The following is a 22815-nucleotide window of genomic DNA, read 5'->3' on the forward strand; positions in this document are numbered from 1 at the left end:
ATAGCTATATATATATGTATATGTGACCGTTATTTTTGTTTAAAACCTATGTGTGTGTGTATATGTATATATACACAGTTTTTTTAAGACACAGAAAAATTCAAACTTAGCAAGAGAAGGTTAATGTTTATGCATTATTTAGTCCCAGAATTTCCAAGAAGTCTGCCCACACAGAATCCCAACAGATGCCAAACACGACAAAGGGCCACCAAAAGCTGAGAGCATTGCATAGTCTCCATTGCACATTGAGTCCTTTAAATTCAGGTGTTAACCTCTTCCTAGTTCATTAAAATCTACCAAATTGAGAAAAGGAGATACCATTTTAGTGATGTTTCAGACCCCACAAATCTTCAGTTTTTCATGTATGTTGACTAATTTCCATTAAATTTGTTTGCAATGGTACCTAAATTTGGTTAAGTAAGAATAACCAGATTTAAAGAAAATCCTAGGAAGATGAGTCTTTGCCTTTGTGTAATGCTCACTGGTGCACCAGAAGTCTGTAGAGACTTCAGAATTCATAGAAGACTTAAGGATGATTAAGACAAAATGTGTGTCTCAATAAAAGAAACATGAAAGATGGATGCATGTTCTGCACTTTTACTTGACAGTAGTGCTGGTTTAAATTCACCAAACATGCTGATAATTTAATGTCTTTATCAAAGACTTTAAAAACAGTTTACTGTATAAAACCACCACATGCATAAAGATATCTAGGAATATTAGAACTTTTATGCCCCCTAAATAATATATAATTATATATTATAAATAAAATATAAATACATAATAGCTTCTGCTTATTGAACTGCAGAAAACACTGATGATCTAATAAGGCTTAATACAAATATTCTTTTATAAATAATTCTAAACTGAGATGCAGAAGTCTTAAAAATTAATCTTTTATATATGTTTAAGGAAATGGTTATGAAAAGAGGGTTAAAATTCGCCAGAGACTATTTTTTTTCACCTTCACTTTAGATGGGAATGTTCTCTCTTTGTGTCTAGCACTGTTAAACCTCACCCTCATTCAAACAGAACTCTACTGGGGATAATTTGTGTGTTTCGCAGAACCACAGAAGGGCTGAGGTGTCCCATCAGGTCCCATGGAAGTGTTTTTTTTTTTTTTTTAGTTTGGTTTAATGTGTCCTTAACTAATCCTTTGCTATGTAGGTTGTCCCAGTTTCTCCATGCTTCCTCACAGCTCCTAGGGGCCTCTGGCTTGAAGGGTCGCTAGTAAAGACCAAGCTAAGGAAGGCACTGAGTACTTCTACCTTCCCTGTGCCCTTTGTCACCAGGTTCCCTGCCCCATCCATCAGCAGGTCCCTGGGATTTTTTCCAGTTTGTGTGTTGCTGCTGATACACCTGTAGAAGTCCTTTCTGTTGCCTTTTACTTTCCTCAACAGATTCAGCTCCAGATGGGCTTTGCCTTTTCTCTCTCTTTCTAATTCATTCGGTTTTGTTTCTGACAATTTAAAAGAGATGAAGGTTTTCCTCTTTAGCTCATGTCTTCAGATTACTGAAGATTGAAATGCAGCTGGTTGTAGTTGAAATAAGAGAATAGCTCAGCCTCTCCTATTTATAAAGGCAATTTTTAGCAGCTTCAGTTTCTTTCTGTGAGAAAAGCTCTGAGTTCCCCTATCAGATATAGGAGGAAGCATATTGCAAATTGGATGAAACTGATAAGGAGAAACAGTTTCTCAGATCATTTTAGCAAAATGAAAAAGAGAAAATGTAAAGCCAAGTCCTCCTTTCCTAAATCTCAGTGTTGTAGTTGGTAGATGACATCACCTTTAGCAATTATAGTTAGAGATGTAAAATACTAATGGCATATTACCCTGAAGGCATTTTGCAGAACATGCCCTGGAATTAGGGATTTAAGAGGTAATAGAGGCATTTGACAACTCTTAATGAAAGCAGTAGCCTGAGAATCACACATCTCCAGGCTTTTAAGTGCAATGTTGTAAGGCTTTCAAAAACCAAGAGAGGTTCACTAAAGCATTCTTGCTTCATGTTCTCGTGGATGGAAATGAGCTCCTTTGCCTGTCTTGCGAAGTGTTAGCTGAGAGGAAAGTGCTGGAAGAAGCAGCAGCAAGTTCATACAGAAGCAGTAGGACTTGTTAGATGCAACAGGGAACCTGGGCTCCATGGGCCAAGTTTTGCAAGGTGTAAGTATTAAAGAACAACTGAAAATTATATATTGGAACAAGGAGCCAGAAGGGTGTCCTCCTGGATTTGGTTTCCTAGTAAATGCAAAACCTGAGTTTTATTTGAGATTTAAAAACCTTTTGATGAATTCTGTGCTTTGAGCACAGCTAGGGTGATTTATGACTCTGATGTCAATCTGTAAGTGACAGAACTTTGCTGGGTTGTGCTGCCATTTTAAATTTTTGAAGTTTCAAATGTAAGTCATCAGATTTTTCCAGCCCTTCACTTAAATCTTTTTGCAGATAAATTTTTTCTTCCAGCTGTTAATTGTGATGTTTGAGATAAATAAAAATGAAGCGAAACAAAGTAACCCCACAACCTGCTAAATAAGAATGAAATAAATAAATGTCCATTTGAGTTTCAGTTCAGATTTACTTGCCTACTTTAATGCTGCAGTCTGCAAGTTACGTGTAGTATTTTTGACAGAAAACAAAGCTAGTGAGATACGAATTTCTCAATCTAAGTAAGAGTAACCATTGAGGGGATTGTAACAGCTTCTTTTTATCAGGGCTTTGGTGGTTTTAAATAGTATATCTGTGCAAAGTAAGTGCAATCTATACTTGGTGTATTGCTCCTAATTTGAGTCATGCCAAAGCAAAGAGAGTGGGTGAATCACTGCTTGTATCTCACCTGGAAAGTTTATTAGTTGTAACTGGAGCTAGGGTGACACTGGTTATACTGAGTTAGCAGCTGCTGTTCGATGGTTTTGTAGCACCAAGACCAAAACAGGTCAACGCTACAAGTGATTCTGACTTCCCTCACGCTTGATATGCAATTATTTACTACAGTCTGTGGAGAAGCTCAGTGAAACATCCTGTAAATGCATTGCCAGTGCACATACAGGTGGCCAAGTGGGACTTTGGGGTTGGTCACTTCGGGAGGACTGAAAGGAGCTGGCCAGAGAAGTTGTGTCCTCTCTGACTGCCAGCGTGCTCGTACGTGACGTGTGCCCGGAGCCGTGCTCTGTCCCGAGGCCAGCTGCCATGGGGAGCTTGTGTCTGGGCTGATGAGCTCTTCCAGTCTGTGTGCAAGGTGCAGGTATGGAATTGCCACCTAGAAATCAACCACGGAGGGTTTTCGTTCAAAAGATTCCTGGAGTTTGTTTGGAAGAGTGTTAGCTGGGCCAGACCAGAACCTTCCCAGATGCCTTTCTAACAGTTTAAAAATATGCACAATATCAATGCTTGAGAACATTGCCTGGAAGCATTTTAATATACAAGTGTTGATACAGTCTCAGTGTCTTTCAGGATGTTGGCAGTCTTTTTTTTTCACTAACTCAGAAAAAAATTACTCTAAGAAATTCAACATATATTTGCTATATGAGCATGAAATATTGCATATACTCCTGTTTCACTGTCAACTTCTCTGTGTGTTGAGCACTAATGTCTATTGATGGCCAAATCTTTCCTGACAGTTTGTCAGGAACCCACTCTGCAATAGATGAGACATAAGATCTGTTTTGGCCTGGTGCCAAGAGAAATGACAGGGGGGGAAAAATGTATTCCAGGGAAAAAGTACACATCATTCTTGAATCAGAAACTGCTAGTTGCAGCACCAAGCATATTTTACAGGAAACAAAAGTAAATTTGTTGTGGTTTTCAGTTTGTACTGCACAACAATAAAAGCTTATATTTATACAATGTTTTTATGATACAATATTCTTGAAAATGCAGCTACAACTCATTATTAATGCCATGCATATGCTTGCATCATGATAGCTTCTCCCATTGAGTCAAAAAATGGTAATGCTGTGTTCTTGAGAAGTGAGTCTGATTTCCATGTGCACAGCCACATGTCACACATTAAACTTTATCCAATTTCTCCTGCAGATTCCTCTCCTGTAACTGTCTCACATGTGGTCATATATAGTCAGTGAATATCAGAACCTGTTCTCCCACTTTCTAATTAGAGCAGACATACTTCTGAAAGGTAATCTGGGAACTACCTCAGTATGGTGGTCCAAAATGTACCTCATTGCAAGTTCGAATTTCAAGTGAAGAATATACTTTAATGCATTACTGAAGTAAGACCTTAATACCTATGAAAGCTAATAATACAATATAATTTATCTCATGTTTATTCCAGGACACAGTTTTTAAGCGTCTCTTTCACATACTAGTTTTGAAATTATCCCAGTGCCTAAAAAGTGACAATGTTTTTCTTTTTTTTCCTTCTTTTTTTTCAGCTGTGGGACCTACTTCAGAAGTTGCAGTTCATCATGACTTATATTGCTCCCTGGCAGATTGCTTGGGGGTCATCGTTCCATGTTTTCGCTCAGCTCTTTGCAATACCTCATATCCTTTACAAATCTGTTTTTCTTTATTCTTAAGTTCCTCTTCATATATGCAATTTATTTACAGTGTTTGAATGATATTTGAAATTCTTAGGTAATTTACTTTGAAATTTGAAAATCTTGGATCATCTTCTGAGAAAAACAGTTTTCTCTTTTTTTTTTTTTTTTTTTGGCTGCATAGGATCTGAAATTGGGAGACTGAACTCTGACTCAACCTGGTGTGTTTATTCCCACCCAGCCACATTCTGCAGATTACTTACTTCCCCAGTCCTCAGCACTGAGTTTTGATGCATCCAGAAAGAAATGTTGTGACAGACATATTGCAGGGCTTATGGCTGACTGAGCTCTCAAATATTAGTTTCTTTCTCACTTGTTTCTAGTTGGTATATCAGATATAAATTCATTTCAGTGAGCCAATTTCTGCTGCAACTGTCCTGATTTTTTTTTTTTCAATTCATAAGCAGCTAGATTTTTACATTTTAATGTAATTTTTTTCATTGGGGTGCTGAGGAATATTCTCCTTTTTAAGATTTCCACTCTTTTTTATGAATAACAATATATGTTTGTCAGCACCAAAGCAGTCCTTCAGAAGCAGTCTGTTGGGTGCCTGTTCCAGGGCTGTCTATAGGTTTGTGGATATGGGGAGTAAAACAGAGTTCAATGACCTCCAAATCACCTGTCCTGAAGGGTTAAAAACTATATATTGAATTTTTAGAACAAAAATTACTCAATTTAAATTCAAATTCAGTTAGATACTTGATTGAATACAGAAAAAAAAAAAACAACAAAACAACAAAAAACAAAACAAAAAAAACCAAACAAAAACAAAAACCAAAAAACATTTTAACTGGACAAATTTAACTATATTGATGTCTAAGGGGTTACCAGACACTTTTAATTTCTTCCTTCCCTGCTTACTAAAGTTGTGGAAGAAGAGTTGACAAAGTGGTTCTAGTTCAGACCTCCCGACGAGTTCACTTTGTAGTGTTTGTGAGATGTACACACTTAAATCTTTGTCCCTTTCACCCACAGGGTTGGGGTTTTTTCCCCTTGAGCGATTTCTTCCATCTGCTCTTTGCTGTGAAACATAAGCAATGTTGAGTAACAATGCTTATAGGTCTAGATGGGAAGAATAAATGGAAGCCTCAGGGAGAGGGAAGTGGACACAGAATAACTCCTAGAGGGAAAGTTTTAGGTTGTCTCCTTATAGAAGGAAAGCATTATAAAAGCAGTGATCTGTCCTAAGAGTTTTAGGTTATTCATAGCAAATCCTTCCAGAATTTCACAACAAAAAAAATATTTTCATTTCTGTTGGGGAAGTATATATGAATTTATTTAGCAAAATATTTAAGATCTAAGATTATATTTCAACAAGTTTCCCGTTGGTAGCAAATATTTTCTGCAGTGGTAACTTTGATCTTAATAAAATTACCAATTAAGTTTTGCAAAATGGAAAGTAGTTAAACCAGAGTTTTGTTTGTTTACAGAGTTATTGCTAAAGTGATCTTGACTAGCTTTTCATTATTTATATTTATAGTATGCTTTGTAAATGCAAATCTGTCTTCTAAGGCAGTGCTGCAATTAAGATATTGGTTAAATGCTGAAGTTAATATTCCCACAACAGCAATAACTCTGCTTCTTTGCACAGTAATTTTATTTGTTGTTATCATAACCCTGCAAACAGTAATGATGAATGCATGTTGCAGTTTACAGAGGTACTAAACCTGCCATTTCTTTACAGAGTTAATTATTTGTGGCTCTTAATTGCTTCAATCAGTTCTGCAAGCAGGATGTAATTTTTTAAATTTCAAAGTGCCTGGGTGAACTTTTGCTTCAGAGCTCAGTGATATGAGTCACTGAGCATACTTTAATGCCTTTGGGTGCAGCATGCAGGGCATGAAGGGCAACACGTGTGGAGTGCTTGTTGGTGGTTTTAGAGTCTCCACCATTAGAAATCTTCAGGATTTTAGGTGACTGTTTATAAGGAGTCATACAGGTTTAGCTGATCTTGTTTGTGGCTGCTAGATAGACTAGGTGACCCTTCAAAGTTCCTCTTAATCCTAAAAGACCAGGAACAGAAATGGGCTTCAGATTTGAGGATAGATCTGCAACTTCACTTCTAGCATTTAAGTGGGTAAGATGAGGTTATGCATTTATAAATATCAGCACACTGAGAAAGTCAATGTAGTTTGTGGTTCAAAAGCAGAGTTTACCTAAAAAAGGAACAGTGAAATTTGAGAGAAAAAAAAAAAAAAAGAGTTTGTAGTTGAGATTATCCTCTTTAGGAGAGTTTCTGCTTTGGCTGTTTCAAAGTTACAGCTCTCATATCAGAAAACAGAGCCGTGTGACAGTCTGTTTTCCCATCCTCTAAGTGGTTCTGTGCCTGGAAGGCACTTGTAGTAATTGCAAGTAAAAATGTGAGTTTTGAGAAACAGAGGATTTGGAGCTGGCCTTACTGTGTAGTTTTGTGTTAAAAGGAGGATAGAAGATTTTCAAAATGTCAGTCTTTCACTTACTTGTTTTGAAGCTGGTTTGAATTGAAACAGATTTTTAAATTGTAAGAATTAATCCTCAAAGATAATGTTTTATTTAATGCTGAAGAGTTTTTAGCTTTGAGTTTTATGTTCTCAAAATTTGATTTTGGCCATGTCAGAAAAAAAAAATCCATTATTCACAAATAAAAAAGTTCTTCTTCTAGATAATGTAGCCTAATGAAGATGGTACACAGGAATCCTGGCTTGGGTCAGGTTAAAAGTCAGTGAAAGAAAGTATGCCTGTATGTTTTTGATACTTCTTTTTTACTTAGACATAATTAAAGCATTGGTATTTAAAGTAAATAAATAATGATCTAATACAGACAAATTTGATGTCCTCAAATAAAAATACCCCTGTGACAGATAGTTGCCCACTGCACATGTTAGATATATGTAAGACAGTCAGATGCTGTCACTTGGTCTCATGACAGACTTACAGATATGAAACAGTTAAAATCACTTTTCATAAATCAAATGGGGAGTGTCTTCTGTCCATTTAGTAGAGCATTATGTCTTCTGAAAAAAAACCCCCGTTGCTACTGGTTATGTCTAAGATACAAACAGTTCACAGTGGTGTGCGAAATGTTGTAGCTCAAGATGGCGGCAATTTTTTAATCAATCATTGTATTAGTACCAACTTTAAAAAACTTGGTTTGCTGCCCTTATCTGTCCTCTTTGTTCTCTCTTCCTCTCTTCAGCTCCTATGCCTCCTTCCCTTATCTGACACTTGTAAAGACTTGTTCATCTTTCACAGCCAGTGCTTGGTTATGACTGCGCTGTAATGTGACAGTTCAGCTTTTTTGATGCACTTGCTTTCTGCTCTGTCACTTTTTTAAACTTTAGACTCTTGGGGCAGCTAATTTTTCAATCTCTCTAATGCACAAAGACACCATTCCAGACCACTGTCTTTTAGAAAGGTTGAGAGATTTGAAAGGTGTCTTTTGGCAAATATTTGTTTCTAGATTTTGCAAATGCCTTTGAAAGCATGGCTAGCTAGTAGTTCTATGGAAATACTGTACCAAGAATGATGCTACTTTTGTTAAAATGGGGTTTTTGTGAAATCTCAGGGATTGTGGGACACATGTACAATATATTGCTATAAGAGGGTAAGCTAAAAGACTCTGGTTATTGGTTGATTTTATTGGTTGTTGACTGAAATATAGTTTGAGATGTGCTTGATCACTGTCCGTTGGTAGTGGTTCCTTAGTTCATGGCTTCTTTACTTTGCATCTCCTTCCTAAGAGAGGTGTAAGGAATGACAACTGGTCTCTTATGCCAGTTTAAAAGTATTTTTCCTTAAATTTCATGGATGTGGTATGAATTAATGAAGAGTTTAAACCTAACATTTTATTTGCTAGGATTTATTTATGTTCCTTTTAATTTGCATCTTTTTCAATATCGTTATGTATCTCCTAACTTGCTTTCCAGCAGCCTGAAATATGACTTTACAATTGAAGTAAACTATGAATTCAGGCATTTGTTATGATGTTTATGTGTTACGTACTATTCCCCTATCCTCTCATTCTCATTTCTCATATATTTCAAAAAGTATGAAATGCTGATCGATCATTTTTTAGCTTTTGACAAACATGGAATAGTAAATTCTCAGTAAGAATCAATGTGAAATTACTTTGAACCAGCAAGTTGTAATATAGAGGCATAGTTTCTTCACCTACCAGATCACTCCAAAACAAGCAGAAGCCCACAGAATGGAACACTGGACACAGTGAAAGCAAGACTCCGGTGTGGAGAACAAATAATTTCCATGAGAATAGTTTTTCCCTCATGTGTGTGTGCTTTAAACTCTGTGTCAGACTCTGGAAAGGCACTTTAATGTTACAGAAGGTAGCTTAGGTAGCTGGAAAAGGCTGTTTGCTGTGCTGCCTATGCCTGGCACCTGTCCTTGGGCAGAGGTTAGGCAGGGTCACCCCAATAGTAAAGCTGTAGCATTGAACTGTAGCATTACCTACTACGTGCTCGTAATGGCTGATTTGGCACTGCCTGCCTTCCTCCCTTTCCGTGTTACCTTAACTTGCAGTTCTCAGACTCTGCTATGCTTTTTTTTCAAACTCTGGCTGCTTCAGTCTTTTCTACACCACTCAGTCCTTTTCTGGGTAGTGTCATCTTCATCGCATCGTATGCACGACCAATCAAGTTCTGGGAGAAAAACTACAAGTAAGACTATTCACAAGTTTCTGCAAGGTTTTGCTCTCATTAGTTTCATTTCTGGTGGTATTTTTTGTTTCCAAAGGTAATCCTTAAATTAGGGTATAGAGGTTAATCTTTGAATCTTGTTTCTGGTGTTTTACTTTCCCATGGTTATTTGGCTATTTCTGAAAATGTATTTAAACGATTATCAGTATGTTGCAGATGAGGTGTCATGTTGCATTTGTTGTACAGACACACAGTATCGAAGCTGTGAAAAAGAAAAAAGCAGTAAAAGTCCCAGTTGTCAGCCTTTTTTGTCTTGCTAGCTAGTGCTAGCAAATAAATCTGTGAAGCCTTTGGCACTAGCAGTCAGACTGCATAAATACATTTTATACTAACTAGACTGATTAAATGCTACCCTCTGGGATACAGCAGGTAACTCTGCAGCTGCAGAACTGTGATAGAAAGGGAAAATTGCATTTTCCTTTCTCACCAGTGAGAAGGGCCACACACTTAGCACAACTCTTGCATTGGTGCTGCTGGTGTATCTTAGTTTGAAGAGTTTTCTTTTCTTGCATTTTAACTTGTGTCTGTAAGTGAATATGTACTCATCTATTAAGAAATTAGACAAAGCCAAGTTATATAAAGAGGCTTTGTATTAATTTCTGAATGTGATGAGATTTGTGGAAACCTTTTAGGGGAACTGAGTTTTGTACACTGGAACTAGATCTTAACAAAATTCTCTCTCACTTCTTTTTTACTGGGACAGCAGTTTAATTCTTTCAAGGGAGTGAAGTGGAGGGCAGGTATGGGAAGGCAGGAAGCTACCACTAATCCCACAGACAGCTATACATTTTTGGATGGAAACCTTGAACAATATTAAGTAGGAAGTGAGGATTTTAACATTTGCTACATTTTACTTCATCAGAGCATTTTGAAGGCATGCAGTTCCCTTTCTAGGTACCAGTTAGAGAGCCAACCTCTGTTGAAGGCACAACACTGCTATATAGTTAGGGTAGTGTCAAGCCTTTAGGTTATAGTCAAGGGAAATAGAGGGAGTAATTTATATTTGCTTTTGTTTTGTCTAATCTTTTGATTTAAAATGAACAGGGGATATTCACAGGAAGTATCTAAAAATGGTTGATACTCAATACTTTAACAAGGGTGTGTGTGTGACTTGTTTTCATCAGTAGTGACCATCTGTGATTCCCACCAAGGGAAGAACTTGATGCTAATAGTTTTGCAAAGCAAGGTAATTATACATGAACTATAAAACCTCAAGTGAAGAAAACCAAACCCTTTTAATATTTTAATCCATCACCACTTGTTCTTTCAGAATAAGCAGCAACTACAACTTTGTTTTCAACCAGAAGGCATACATTATTCTTTGTAAAAAATTGTGCTCTTCTGCTTGTTAGAAATTCTACTGTATCTTCTATGATCTCACTTAAAACAAATACCACAACCTTGCCTCTCAAAAACCTTTCAGAAGTAAAAACAGCCTTGTAGAAGGTTCAGGTTTGTCATTGAAGGGAAATAATCTTTTCCTGAACCTGTGGCATCTCAGAATATGTACATTGAATGATTCCTAAATTTGTATTCATTTTGTCTCTAATACTTCTGATTCTCCTTTGCCTTACTTCCGTTTCACATGAGGACCTAACCAGAATGAGTGAGAGTTGGACAGAAAAATTCCTGGTTTATTGAAAAGACACTGTGAAAACAACAGAAAAAGGCAATGTAGGGGAGAAATTTAGTATTAAGAATAAGGAGATTTTCTATAAAATACTTCAAATAATTGAATGAACTGAATGCGCCCTGCCTTATTGCTTTGAATTTTGCCCTTTCAACATTTCAAGGGGTAGCATAGTTGCTTTCATTTTGAGCTGTGGAGTTAGATAGGATTGGGAACTTGATCTAGAATGGAAAGTTGTTCTGGCTCCTGCACATCTGCTGTCTTTGGGCTGCAGTTCTTACAGCCAGTTGTGCACTGAATTTTAAGGTTATATAAGACAAAACAGAAGAAACACATGGGGAAGTTGCTGTACATATTTCTTTTTCAGAGTGCACTGACAGTTTCCCTAGCTCAGGGTATTTCTGGAAAGTCACAGCCTCACTGCAGTGTTGTCTGAGTTCATACAAAGCAGAAGCTCTTGGAGATTTTTTTTTTTTTTTCTGTTTCCATACTCACTGCTTGTTGACAGGAAATTTGCCCAGGGGAAAGCTACCTTCAATGCATTTTATATAGCTTTTTATTTCTGCCTGCTTCACATACTAGTTTTCAAACATTTTCTTGCTGTATTGATGACTACATTAAATTCTCATTCTTATATTAGCTATAAATAATTCATTTACATTTACATGAAGTAAGATATTGTCAGTTCCAGGGTTATTTTTTAAAATAATTTAATTTCTTAATTGGAATAACTGAAAACAACTTTGACAAGCAGTCTAAGTATCAAAATTGTTTTTCTTTCAAGTCATAAATTAGATTGCTTTCTTAGATTGTTATTTCTGTACTGATTGTAATCAGTATTTGCACACTTTTCTGTTGTCAAGCAAATTTCATTGCTGTTTCACTTAAGGAAGAAATTTTTTTGCATCTTGTTTGGGCCAACAGCCTGAAGTTAGATGAGGACAAAAAATAATCCAGTTCATTTTTGGTGGAGTGTATCCAAAGTTGAAACTCTGAACTTTAGCAAGTACAGAGTACCATGTTTATTAATAGAACAGGGCTACTAGGCCAGTAGTGTGAGTGCTGAGCAACTGATCCATCTGTTCCTTAAAGTGTTGACTTGGTTGTCCCTGCCTGGTATTTTCTGAGTGCACACACATGTATCTTGTGTTTCCAGGTTTCTCTTAGTCCCACTTTATCTGTTGGCTAAATAGGAGTTTGAATCTTCAGGTTTCTTTGACTGAGCTTCTTCTATTCTAGGTGATTCAAACTGGAGCTGAAAGTCTTGGAGAATTAAAATGATGTTTGTTTTTTCAAGGAGCTGAAGGACTCAAGTGGGTAAAAAAAGAAAAAGCGATTCATTTTGCTAGTAAGCAAACTGTGAAATTCCTAACAGGCTCTTCAAAATTCAGGACTCATGCTGTGCCTGTTTGGGCTCTTGTGGTGTGTGTGCAGAGCATGGGTGTTCTTCCCTGCAGTCAGCAGATGCTGCTTGTTTTTAGTGTGCCCTTTGGTACTCACTGCAGGCAGAGTCTACTACACCAATATGTCACTGAGGTCAGGGACCCTTCAGAGGGGAAAAGGAGGGGTGACTAAGAAGAAGAAAAAATAAGGCATTAAGGAAAGTTAATGAGAAAGAAGAACTCTTGCAATCACAGTTTTGCAGCTTACGCTGCCTTTGTTGTTGAAAAGAGAGGGGTGTAAAATTAGAAGCTGGGCTGCTGCTCATAAGCTGGTTACCTTGTGGGAGTTCAACTATGAGAATTTCTCTCTCTCTCCATATCTCTCTCTCTCTCTCTCTCTCTCTCTCTCTCTCTCTGTTATTTTTGGATTTTTTTTTTACAAAGGAAAGTTTGCCGTGACACTGGTTTTGTCCAGCCATTGGCCTAGGTCCCACTTCCCAGTTTGAAGACTGCTCTTTTAGTCCCTATTTTCACAGCTGTTAGAATGATTAGGCTGTAGATGTCAGAGAGAGAAAAGGAAATAGCAGTAAATCTTATTTAATGTACAGGAACTTTAAAGAATAAAGTGTTTGTCCAAACTCTATTGTTCAATTCCTCTGCTTTTGCTTTTTTTTCTCGAATACTTTGTCATGCTGTGCCTGACTCTGTCCTTCTCCTCCCTTCCTCTTATCTTCCTTTGTATCTTGGATATGACAATGACAGAACAGAGTAGGAAGTTACTTTTATTACCCAGTGGGTCTAACAGCTGGATCACGTGGAACAGCCTGTTTGTTCTCTGCTGCAGCTGTGACTTGTCCCCACAAACAGCAAACTGCCACCAGGAATCTGGAGATTTCACTGTTTACAAGCTGCTTGTCTCTCCTGTACCTTCCTGTTTCTACTCTTCTGGTTCAGTGCCTATTTTGGGGTAAGGCACAGCTTGCATTTGCTTTGAAGCGCCTTGAATGAATTACAGTGCGGTGTAACTGAATTAATTAGGTGTCTCTAAAGAGGCTGTGATTAAATTGCCACTTATCTCAGACTGGCATTACAGGATGCCTCTCTGTGTTTGGGACTGTGTGAGCAAGCCTTTCTTTTCTCACATGTTTTTAAGAAGTGTATCACTGTGTTATTGTTCCAGTCATTGCGGTCTGGAAAATAACCACCTGTAGGGTTAATAGAGCTGGGAATGGAGGGCAAGGAAAACCTGCCCTGCTTCAGATGTAGTGCAGATGGCTTTTTCTTCTTTTTTTTCCTGCCAGTTCACTTGACTTGCCCATCACACAGCCTGCAGGTGGAATGGGAAGAGTTTTCCCAGTGTACACGTAATTCTGGTTGACCCCACATTATGCACATGTGTGAGAAAAGGAGCTGTGAAAAGTACCTGTCTGCTCCCTCCCTTTTTGCCCATAAAATAACAGCCCTTCCACTTCCAAATGCTTATTTTTAACACATGCTGGTGCCTCTGGTTTCCCTGTGAGCCTGCTCATCTGTTACAGCTGTTAAAACCCCTGCTCCAAACACAAAATGTCATTCACCCGTAACTCTCCATGGGCCTTGTTTGGGATCTGCACACTCAGACCTTTCAAGCTGTTCTTTTTAAGACTGGATTTCTTTTTTTTCTTAGTCTTTTTCTTGCTGTCTTGTTTGATTGTCACATGTTTTTAGACCTCCATAGTAGTGCAGCAGATGTTTATAGCTCAGTAATGGTTTGGACTTTGATTTATAGTGAATAGCATAACTTCAGCAATTTTCTTCCTTTTTTTCCCCCTAATTGACAGGACATAGTGTTTTCCTTATTTTGTCAAATATCGTCTCATATGTTATGTTCTAACTACTGTCACTGCCCTGCTTAAGGGTTCAAACTTACTTAGGGCTCCAACTTTCTTGAATATTTCCAGCTACCTGGTCTGAAAGACTCATTGTAGTCTTGTTTTACTGTTCATTGCAATTATTTTACTTTCTTCCAAATTGATATCTCTGCAAATTTTTGTGTTTCTGTCTGGCTGCCTCTATTTCTGTACTGTCTTTATGAACTGACCAGAAAGAAGCACTGTATTTCTGTTTGCTATAAAATGAACTGAGGTACTAGTGCCTTTGTTCACAGCTATTACTCACTGATGAATGCTGGTCCCTTTGGTGACTGTGGTTCTTCTAAGAGAGATCTTCACTGAGTTGGTCTCGGGGCTCCCTCCTTCAGGCTTTTATTGAGGGTTGAGTTAATTTAGAACTCTTCAAAATAGTATAAATAAGTATCAGTGTGCAGATAAACGTGAAATGAGTGCTTATTAGTGCATATGACTTACAAGTCAAAACAAATAGGACCAATGAATGAACAGTTTTTGGCTTTAATTTTTGGGGTGTTGCCTCCCAATCAGAAAGGTTTACCAATCCTATTTACAAAGCATGTAGAATTTGGTGAATTTGTCTTTCTGGAAATTTCAAAGGTGCTTAGTTCTGTGAGATCCCCAGCTTGTACTGGAATACTACAGCCTATACTGAGGGATGCTTAGGCCTGACTTGGTATCCTTGAGTATAGCACTGATGAAGGTTTAAGTGGCTGGCAGTGGTGCAAAAGCTGAGATATCAGCAAGCTGTTGCCATTTTTCCTTTGTTTTTCTTCTCTTAAGGTTGGCAGATTTCCCAATAGAGGTGATTTTTTTTTTTCTTTTTTGGAAAAAACATGCTCCTTTCTTTAAACAATGAGTATAAATTGGTCTTTGGGAAGTTATGCCCTGTTCTCCAGGGACATTTGTGGCCATGGTTCTGGCACTGGAGCCGAGAATAGAGAAAACCAAAATGTTTGAAGAACAAAGAACATCTTTATGTGTACTTCAGCCTCAGTTCTTCATGAGCTCTCTGAAATTACATGTTACTCATTAGACTTATTCATCTGACTGTCTTCTCCAGACCCTTCCCTGTCTGCTCCCTGCTGTAGTGTGTAACCACTCTCTGTCTTGCACACCACCAGTGCTGCCCACAGGCCTGTACCTGCAACACTTGCCTGGTTTGGGAGTATTTCATTCCCTTCAGTGCAGAGCTTTGCAGAGTGACAAAGCCCTCAGCATTCAGGTATGGGGGGGTGTTGCTTCAGGTACAGCCCAAACTAAAAGAAGCCCTGCTAGAAACTCCCTTTCCTTCAGTGTCTTGGGCTGTGATCTCCCCTAGAGCAAATGACCATGTGTGCCCCTTTGGCTACCTGCAGAAGCACGGAGCTGTGCACAATGCACACCTCCTCTCCAACTCAGTCCTCACCTCATCGCTTGACTCCATGTGGGGAGTCACACCTAGCTGGGAAAGGTGGGAAAGGATGGGCAAGGAAAACCAGGCACCTTTAATCAAGTAGGTTTGATATTAAAATAAGTGTTTTCTGAGTTGCCTGGAGTTTCACACTCAAGGGAGGCTATGCAAAATTCAAAGATGTAGTTTAACTGTTTGGCAGTCTCTCTTTAACTGGTAACATCTCTTTTTCTCAAATTTTTGCCCCTGGCAGTCAATAAAACAAATTGAGGCTAATTGAATAAGAGCCATATGTGTGATAATTAATTGGGAATGTGTTCTGATTCAGTGCTCTGTAGTTCCCTGCCGAGTTAAAGATGCAGTCACAACTCCAGTTCACTGAATCATTCTAAGAGGACAGAGTAAAGGCAGAAGGGAGACATCAGAAAGGGAATGCATGCTGAGATTAGGAGGAACACAAGTAGAGATCAAAACCATAAGTGGCATAAATGGAAAGGGAAAGGGGTGGGTGGGCAGAAAGGAAAAGGCATGCAATGAAAAATCTGAGGGGGTAACCCAACAGACTTGGGTAAGCAGGAACTCAGACCTAAGAAGGAGAAGAAATCATGAGCATGATAGAGGAGGACTTTTAAATATATATTTGGATAGGAAGGCAGCAACAGGATGTAACAGACAATAATGGACTCCCATCAGAAATGAGGCCCATGTAATATTCTAAGGGTGTACATTAAGCACTTAATGTTTAAGTGGCTATACAATGGCACTAAAGATTTATAATGCTGTTCATCTAATCATTAGCTTCCAAATTATGTAAATCTCATGCGATTGAGTTAACTCATGAAATTTCTATCATGTTGAATATTTTGAAACCCCTTGAAATGGGTTGTCTGAATTTCCATAAGAATAAGTGTTCTCAGCAAGTGTTCACCCATTCATTTGGATAATGTAGATCACGTCCTGTGCTGGATTTAATTGAATCAAACATTTAGGGGCAAGCTGATGTTTGGGGTACTAAACCTAAAACTTACATTCAAGGAAATGTTCATTCAATCCACTTTTGTCAAAATGTGAAAACTGGTAAAGCTGAGATCCAGGAGGAGATAGATGTTCAGCAAGTGTAAGCATTCTAATCGAGGTGATAAATTGTGCACAGGCAGTGGCAGGGAGCAGTTCATGCTGCAGCATGCTTGGGTCTTTGTTGTCTCCTGATATACAGAGGTATGCGCTGGACCCAGGTTGCCTTGGGGCATGTAAGAGCAAAATGCAAAGCATCTGTTCTTTCTGAGATAGTGCAAAATGCAGAATTGTGTCACCATTGCCACTGAGAATTGCCTCTGAAACTCTGTGCTAGTTAAATACTGGATGAAAGCTAGTGGATTGTTTTTTTCTTTCAAGTCCTTTGACTAGTAGTGTTTGCTCTCAGAATATCAGAGATATTTTCAGTCTGAAGAGTACTGTAGAGGATACCAAGATGAATGCTGTAAATTATTAACATTCTCAACAGTTCTTGCAGTAAAAAAAAAACAAAGGTATTAAAAGTTATCCCTCTTTTAGATTGGATTTTGTACAACTGCAAGTAGCAGTAAGATTTTTGTTGTTCTTCATTGTAGTGTCACTGATGCTGCATTTGCATGTTTGCACTACTGGAATGGCTTGGTTAGCTTCTGTTTTGCCTCCTTTCATCTTTTGGTGAGAAATATGGATAAGCAAAACCCTGTAGTGAACTAAACTAGTATTTCTGATACAGGCTTTCTTTGGAAGACCAATCTTTGTCTTAGTCTTGTATTTCCTTATACTTTCTTGACATCTCTTCCTTCTAATTTTATTATTAAGCAGTCACATTGAGTCTGAAAGTGACAATTAAAATATCTTAAGTATATGCTATTTTAATATTGCACACTGAAAAAGTATGAAAACACTTTATCCGCAGTAAAAAAAGTCAAGAATGAATTCTGAAATACCTTGTTATCCTTTCCTCCTTTTATGATGTTTAAACAATGTTTCTCTCTTTGTCTGGAGTAAAGGAGAAAAACATCTTGGCCTCATTTGCTGAAGCAGCTCCCAACATTTGTTTTGGTCTTGTTTTTTTTTTCAGCCCCATCTGTTCTCACTCTCTCTGGTGGAAACTTCACCAGGATATTTCTCATCACCTCCTTTCTACTCTCCAGCTCCTTGCAGTTTCTCAGGCTTTTGCTGCTGCACTCTTAGACCCATCAGTGCAGAGCCCAAGTGAATCAGTCCTGTGGAGCTCTGCCTAGGGCTGGGCTCAGGGTACCTTTCTTATAATGTTTGTGTTGGCTCATGATGGGAACAACAGAAGAATAACACTCGTATGTACTATTTCAGATACCTGTTTTTGTGCAATGTCATTAGTACATTTGCTTTTAAATTAAAAGCATTTCTTTCAGCTGCAGACAGCCAGGTCCACCTGTGAAGCAGCTTCCATCCTTAGAGGAACATCAGGATCCTGACCTTTTTTACATCCTCAAGAGTACACACAAACATACTCTGTGCAGTTGCATAATCATGCCACTTATAAAGCTTCTTCTATTGTGTAGTAAAAAATAATCTGAAGACAGTAATTAAATGTCTTTTAACAGAAAAAGCACACTTAGACGAGGGGAAAGAAATTCAATAAGACAAAAGCAGGAATATTGATGGCATTTTAGTAAAGCATTAGTGGGTATTTCAAAGTACACAAATGCTTAAATCAGCTTACGAATAAGAGGTGAATTCTCCAGCTAAACCTTTGAATGTCAGAGCACTAAGGAGGACTGTTTAACCTACGTTTGGGCACTCAGCTTTTGATCTCGAGTTCACACCTCGCATTTTCATCCCCCTTGTTGTACAAGATCAAAAATACAGAAATTTCCTGAGAGGTGTTGGAATATGCCAAATAAACATGCTGAGTCATCTCAGCAGATGACTCTGGTTTTAACACCCACTTAAACAAACATCAGCAGCAAAAACCTCAAAAACATAAAAAAATCCAAACAAAAACCCCAACAAGCCCAAGAAGCCTCAAAATCAGTTATAAAAACCTTTTTAAGAAAGTAAAGAAGCTCTAAGAACAGGAAGTGTTACTGATAATGAGACCTTTCTATGTTTTAGAAGGACGCTTCAGCAGTGCTGCCTTTAACAACTGGGACTGTTCATCCCTTACCCCACCCTGGTCTCCTAGTGTGCAATCAAAGCCACTCTTTTTTGTTGTTAGATGAAACAATGGCCCAGTCCGGGAAGGAGAGAAAGAAGAAAGCATAAAAAATAAAAATGAGAGTGCATGATCAGAAAGGCTGCCCAGAAAACCTGGACAGGGGCATACACGAAGGGGCTGTCAGCCCTTGCTGTTGAAAGCACACTGAAATAATTCTGTCTTTTAGATGAAACTGATTTAAAACTACTTCAGTATCCTTCCCTTTCCAATTAATACAATTGTTTTTACCTCTGGTGTCCTTCAAATATTGATGGGTGCCTGCTTATTCTGCCATGTTGTTCTCCTCCTGCCTCACATTGTAGACAACTGCTACTGTTTTTTTTCCATGCTAAGCCTTTGTTTGTAGAGCCAGCAGCATTAGGCATTCACATGAAAATACTGACGATTTTTTTTCCAGATTCCCATGAATAATCATAGGGCTGCAGCACAGTTAAGTTTCTCTCTTTTAAATTTGCCTGTTAGATGTCATCGAAGAGTGGATTAAAATTCATTGGACATAAACAAAGAAAAACTTTGGATCAACCCTAGAAAGGCATCTCTGCATCTCCCAGAGGGAAACTGCCTTTCTTTCTTTTGTTCCCTTTCAAAGTAGAGATCCTCTTCTACACAGCAGGAATCCTGGAAATCTTGAATTTGTGTTTTGGGGGAAAACTCAGCAGCAGCAGGGCAGATAGAACAGCTGGAATTTAATTTTGATCTTCTGGAAATAATGATTGATTTAGCATCATCAAACCAGCAATGATTTATTTATTTTCCTCAATTTACCTGATTCTCAATATAATCTGTATATTCCCCAGACTGTCTTGATCCCCCTCAGATCTTTTTCTATATTTCTAAGGAAATTGGGAAACTAAGTAGGAGAAGAAAATCTTTCCGGGCAGTATGTTTGGGACAGAGAATAGAGGAGGTGACCTAATTTTTTTGCAAAAGAAAGCAATAACTTAAATGACATGAACAGTGCTACACAAACTAGTGGGTTATCTCAGTGTCCATGTAAAAGGGGAATTAAAAGAGCATGAGATAGATATTTCAGGAACTAAGCAGGATGTTGACTTTGAAATTGCTGAAGACTCAGCTGAAGACAGTCCAAGGCAATCACTTTTTCTCTAGGGTAATTGCTGGAGGAACTCTGCTTGGTTTGCATAGAATAATGCAATTCAGGAAGAAATTCAATTACTGAGCTAATTATCACATTGGATGAGTGGTAACAACCAAATATAAAGTAAGAGGCCACTGGAGGAAAGCCCAAATCACCTACTAATCCCAAAAGTTCACAGTGAGAGGTCCTGGTTGAGAAGTAGAGGTGTTACTGGTTTGTTAGGTGTAGTGGATTATAGTTTAATCCACTGCAAATTCCCATTGCTTTCAATAAGATACAAACACAGCTTTGGTTACTAATAATTGTAGAAGAATTTTAAAACCCAGATTTGATTACAAGATGGCATTTATTCAACTAAGCTGATTTTCAGCACTGAAGTTTGCTTTATAAACTGTCTATATTACCCTCGATCTTAAAAAAATTGAGTAAAATTATACCTCATAATAGCTGTATAAAGATTTGAGTTCTAGTTGTGTTTGAAAAGGTAAATTCTTGTCTCGTGTCCCAGAGCTCATGTTTTAGCTGCTTAAACAAAGCCTCAGTGGAGCTTGGTTTTGTTTTGTTTTGGTTGGGTTTTTTTCATTTGTGAGAGCCATTTTACTTCCTTCTCTTTTTTCCTAGTCAGCCTGCATCATCTGAATTGCAGTGTCCCAAAGCATTTGTGATTTTCCCTGCTTGTTTAATGCATCTTTCTGTCAAAAGAAAAAATAAGGGGGGTGGGGAGGGGAGTGGGGAGGGGAAAGAAATAGATCCAAAGCTGCATGCTGGGCAAAAGAATTCCTGTTTATTAGGAAATTAGAATTTTCTGAAGTATTGGTTGATTTTTATGGGTCTCAATATGCCTCCACAATAGAAATGGTAAGAAACAGAGGTAAAGAATAGTATTAACTTTTACCTTGCACTACCACACTGATTTCAGAGGTACTGAAAGTTAATAAAGCATCTCATAATCTTAAAACATATGCATTTGGAAATCAGCAGTGCTTCTCTGCTGAGAATAGAAAATTGATTGAATTCCACAACCTAATGTTTATGCTTACTCTTGCATATGCAGGTGGATATATATCAGGGTGAAAGAATTCTGACAACCTTTTTAAAGTAAAATGATTCTTTATATTCTGAACTGCTTAGAAGGCACTTCCCCCCAGTGCCATTTTCTGTTGAATAGGAAATGATAATTGCAGTTGCAATGAGCTGAGCGAACCAAAGCAGGAAGATAAATAATACCTCCAATAAAATGTTAATGTTGATAATACACTAATATTAATTACAAATAATTTTAATTAAGACTCTTATTTTCTCAATCATACTTTTTGCAAAGTGGAAAACATGCCTCTTTAAGGAAGAAAATCAGTTGCTTTTGGTAGGAAGTAGAAATAAAACAAATCTGTTCCTCTTCTGTCTACTACATGGAAACCTGCGTGTAATTTTTCTGTTGGTCAGTTTTCCACAACTTTTTTGGGGAGGCTGTGGGGAGTGAATGAAAAGACTTTATAACACATCAGTGTTGGATTCAGCATGAACTTACACACAAAATCCTGGAAGCGCTACTGAGTCTCTGCTGTGTTTCAAAGACAGCATTATCTTTACACCATCCTTTTTCAGTGTTATTTAAGCTGTTTGAAAACCTCCCTTGTAAGTGATCCCTCTTTGGTGCTGTCTTCCTTGGGGGACATCTGCAGTTTTCTCAGTGAGTAGTTAAATTCGGGGTGTAGGGGTTGACTGGACAATCACCAGCCTGTTCAAAATCTCCTCTGGGCCCTGTGCTCCCCACAGCGTGAGCCAGACCCCAGCCAGTCCCACCCAGCCCTGCCAGTCTCACTGCAGTTCCACCAAGGACACACGAGGGATGCACGTGGGTGTCTCCCTTGGATCCCATGCCAGGGAAAGTGGTGTTGTGGCTCTTCTGCCCTGTGCTTGCAGGCCGTCGAACAGATGAGACCCTTGCCACTGTCACACGTGGTCTTATGCTGACTGTTGTTTGGGCCATTTTCTGGTTTTGCTTTCATCTCATTTTCCAAGGAATGAGAGATCATATTTACATATTTGATAGGTAGGTCTTCTGTTAAGGCTAGTGGCTGATGTCAAAGCTTCTGAGGCAATATTTTCAATGAAATGTCCTGAAATCCTTATATACCCATGCCAGAGTGTTATTTCAGAGGAATTGTTGTTTACTATAACAGTTTTATTAGCCAGAGTTCCACTTTTATCCCAAGGACCCTGAGGTGCTTGGGAGATGCTTTGGACTCGGTGTTGAATATCCCTACTCACCACAACAATCATTCTCTTCTGTTTAACACATGCTGACCCACGGTGGTTTAGTCATTCCTTATTTTCTGACTGTAATAGTGTCTTTTGTTACAGTTAGTAATAAAAGCTCAATTCAATCTACCTTTTTAGTTGCTTTCTCTTTTGTAATAAATTTTCCTGTGTTGTTTATATTCCACTGCTACAGTGAAAATACTGAATAGGGTATGTGCCATTCATAAGGGTGACGGGATTAGCGCCTGTATGAACTAAGGCTCTCTAATTTACTCTTTTTCAAGCAGTAAGAATGACCAGGAACTCTCCTGTTGCTGCCTAACTAAATATGAAACTAAGTAAAGTATTTTTGCATTGTTGTTTTTCCATAGATGGTACACACCCACAGAAATGTTTTCACCCAAAGAAAACTCCTTGAGTCCAGCTGTTTCCCTTAAGGCTTAGAAGGAAAGAAAGACTGATTAAATACTCTTTTTATTCACTGTTTTGGTGGCACCTGGCTGATCAGTTTCTGGAGCCAGTTCAATTATTGAAGTACATAGTGTTGTGTCAGATGCCAAATTCTGAACAGACTGTGCCCCACAAGAAGGAAAATGGGAAGAAAGAGTGTGCTGATAATAATGGCAGTACTGACCTGAAATAACTATATATGCCTGATGAATGGATTCATGTGAACTGCCTAATTATATCAACACATAATGAACGG

At 38.2% G+C, this 22815-nt stretch overlaps 1 protein-coding gene across 5 annotated transcripts in view; it reads left to right on the top strand.

Annotated features, from left to right (window-relative positions):
* The window catches only part of PCNX2 (pecanex 2), a 149766-nt gene that overhangs the window by 86254 nt on the left and 40697 nt on the right, over positions 1-22815 (top strand). For all 5 annotated transcript variants that reach the window (XM_085576784.1, XM_085576786.1, XM_085576785.1 and 2 more), the window contains 2 exons: positions 4388-4496; positions 9075-9204. In XM_085576784.1, coding sequence (XP_085432910.1) covers positions 4388-4496; positions 9075-9204 — 239 coding nt within the window. The remainder of the gene's footprint in view (positions 1-4387; positions 4497-9074; positions 9205-22815) is intronic.

Source organism: Lonchura striata, chromosome 3, assembly GCF_050655825.1.
Source record: "Lonchura striata isolate lonStrDom1 chromosome 3, ASM5065582v1, whole genome shotgun sequence".
Taxonomy (NCBI): domain Eukaryota; kingdom Metazoa; phylum Chordata; class Aves; order Passeriformes; family Estrildidae; genus Lonchura; species Lonchura striata.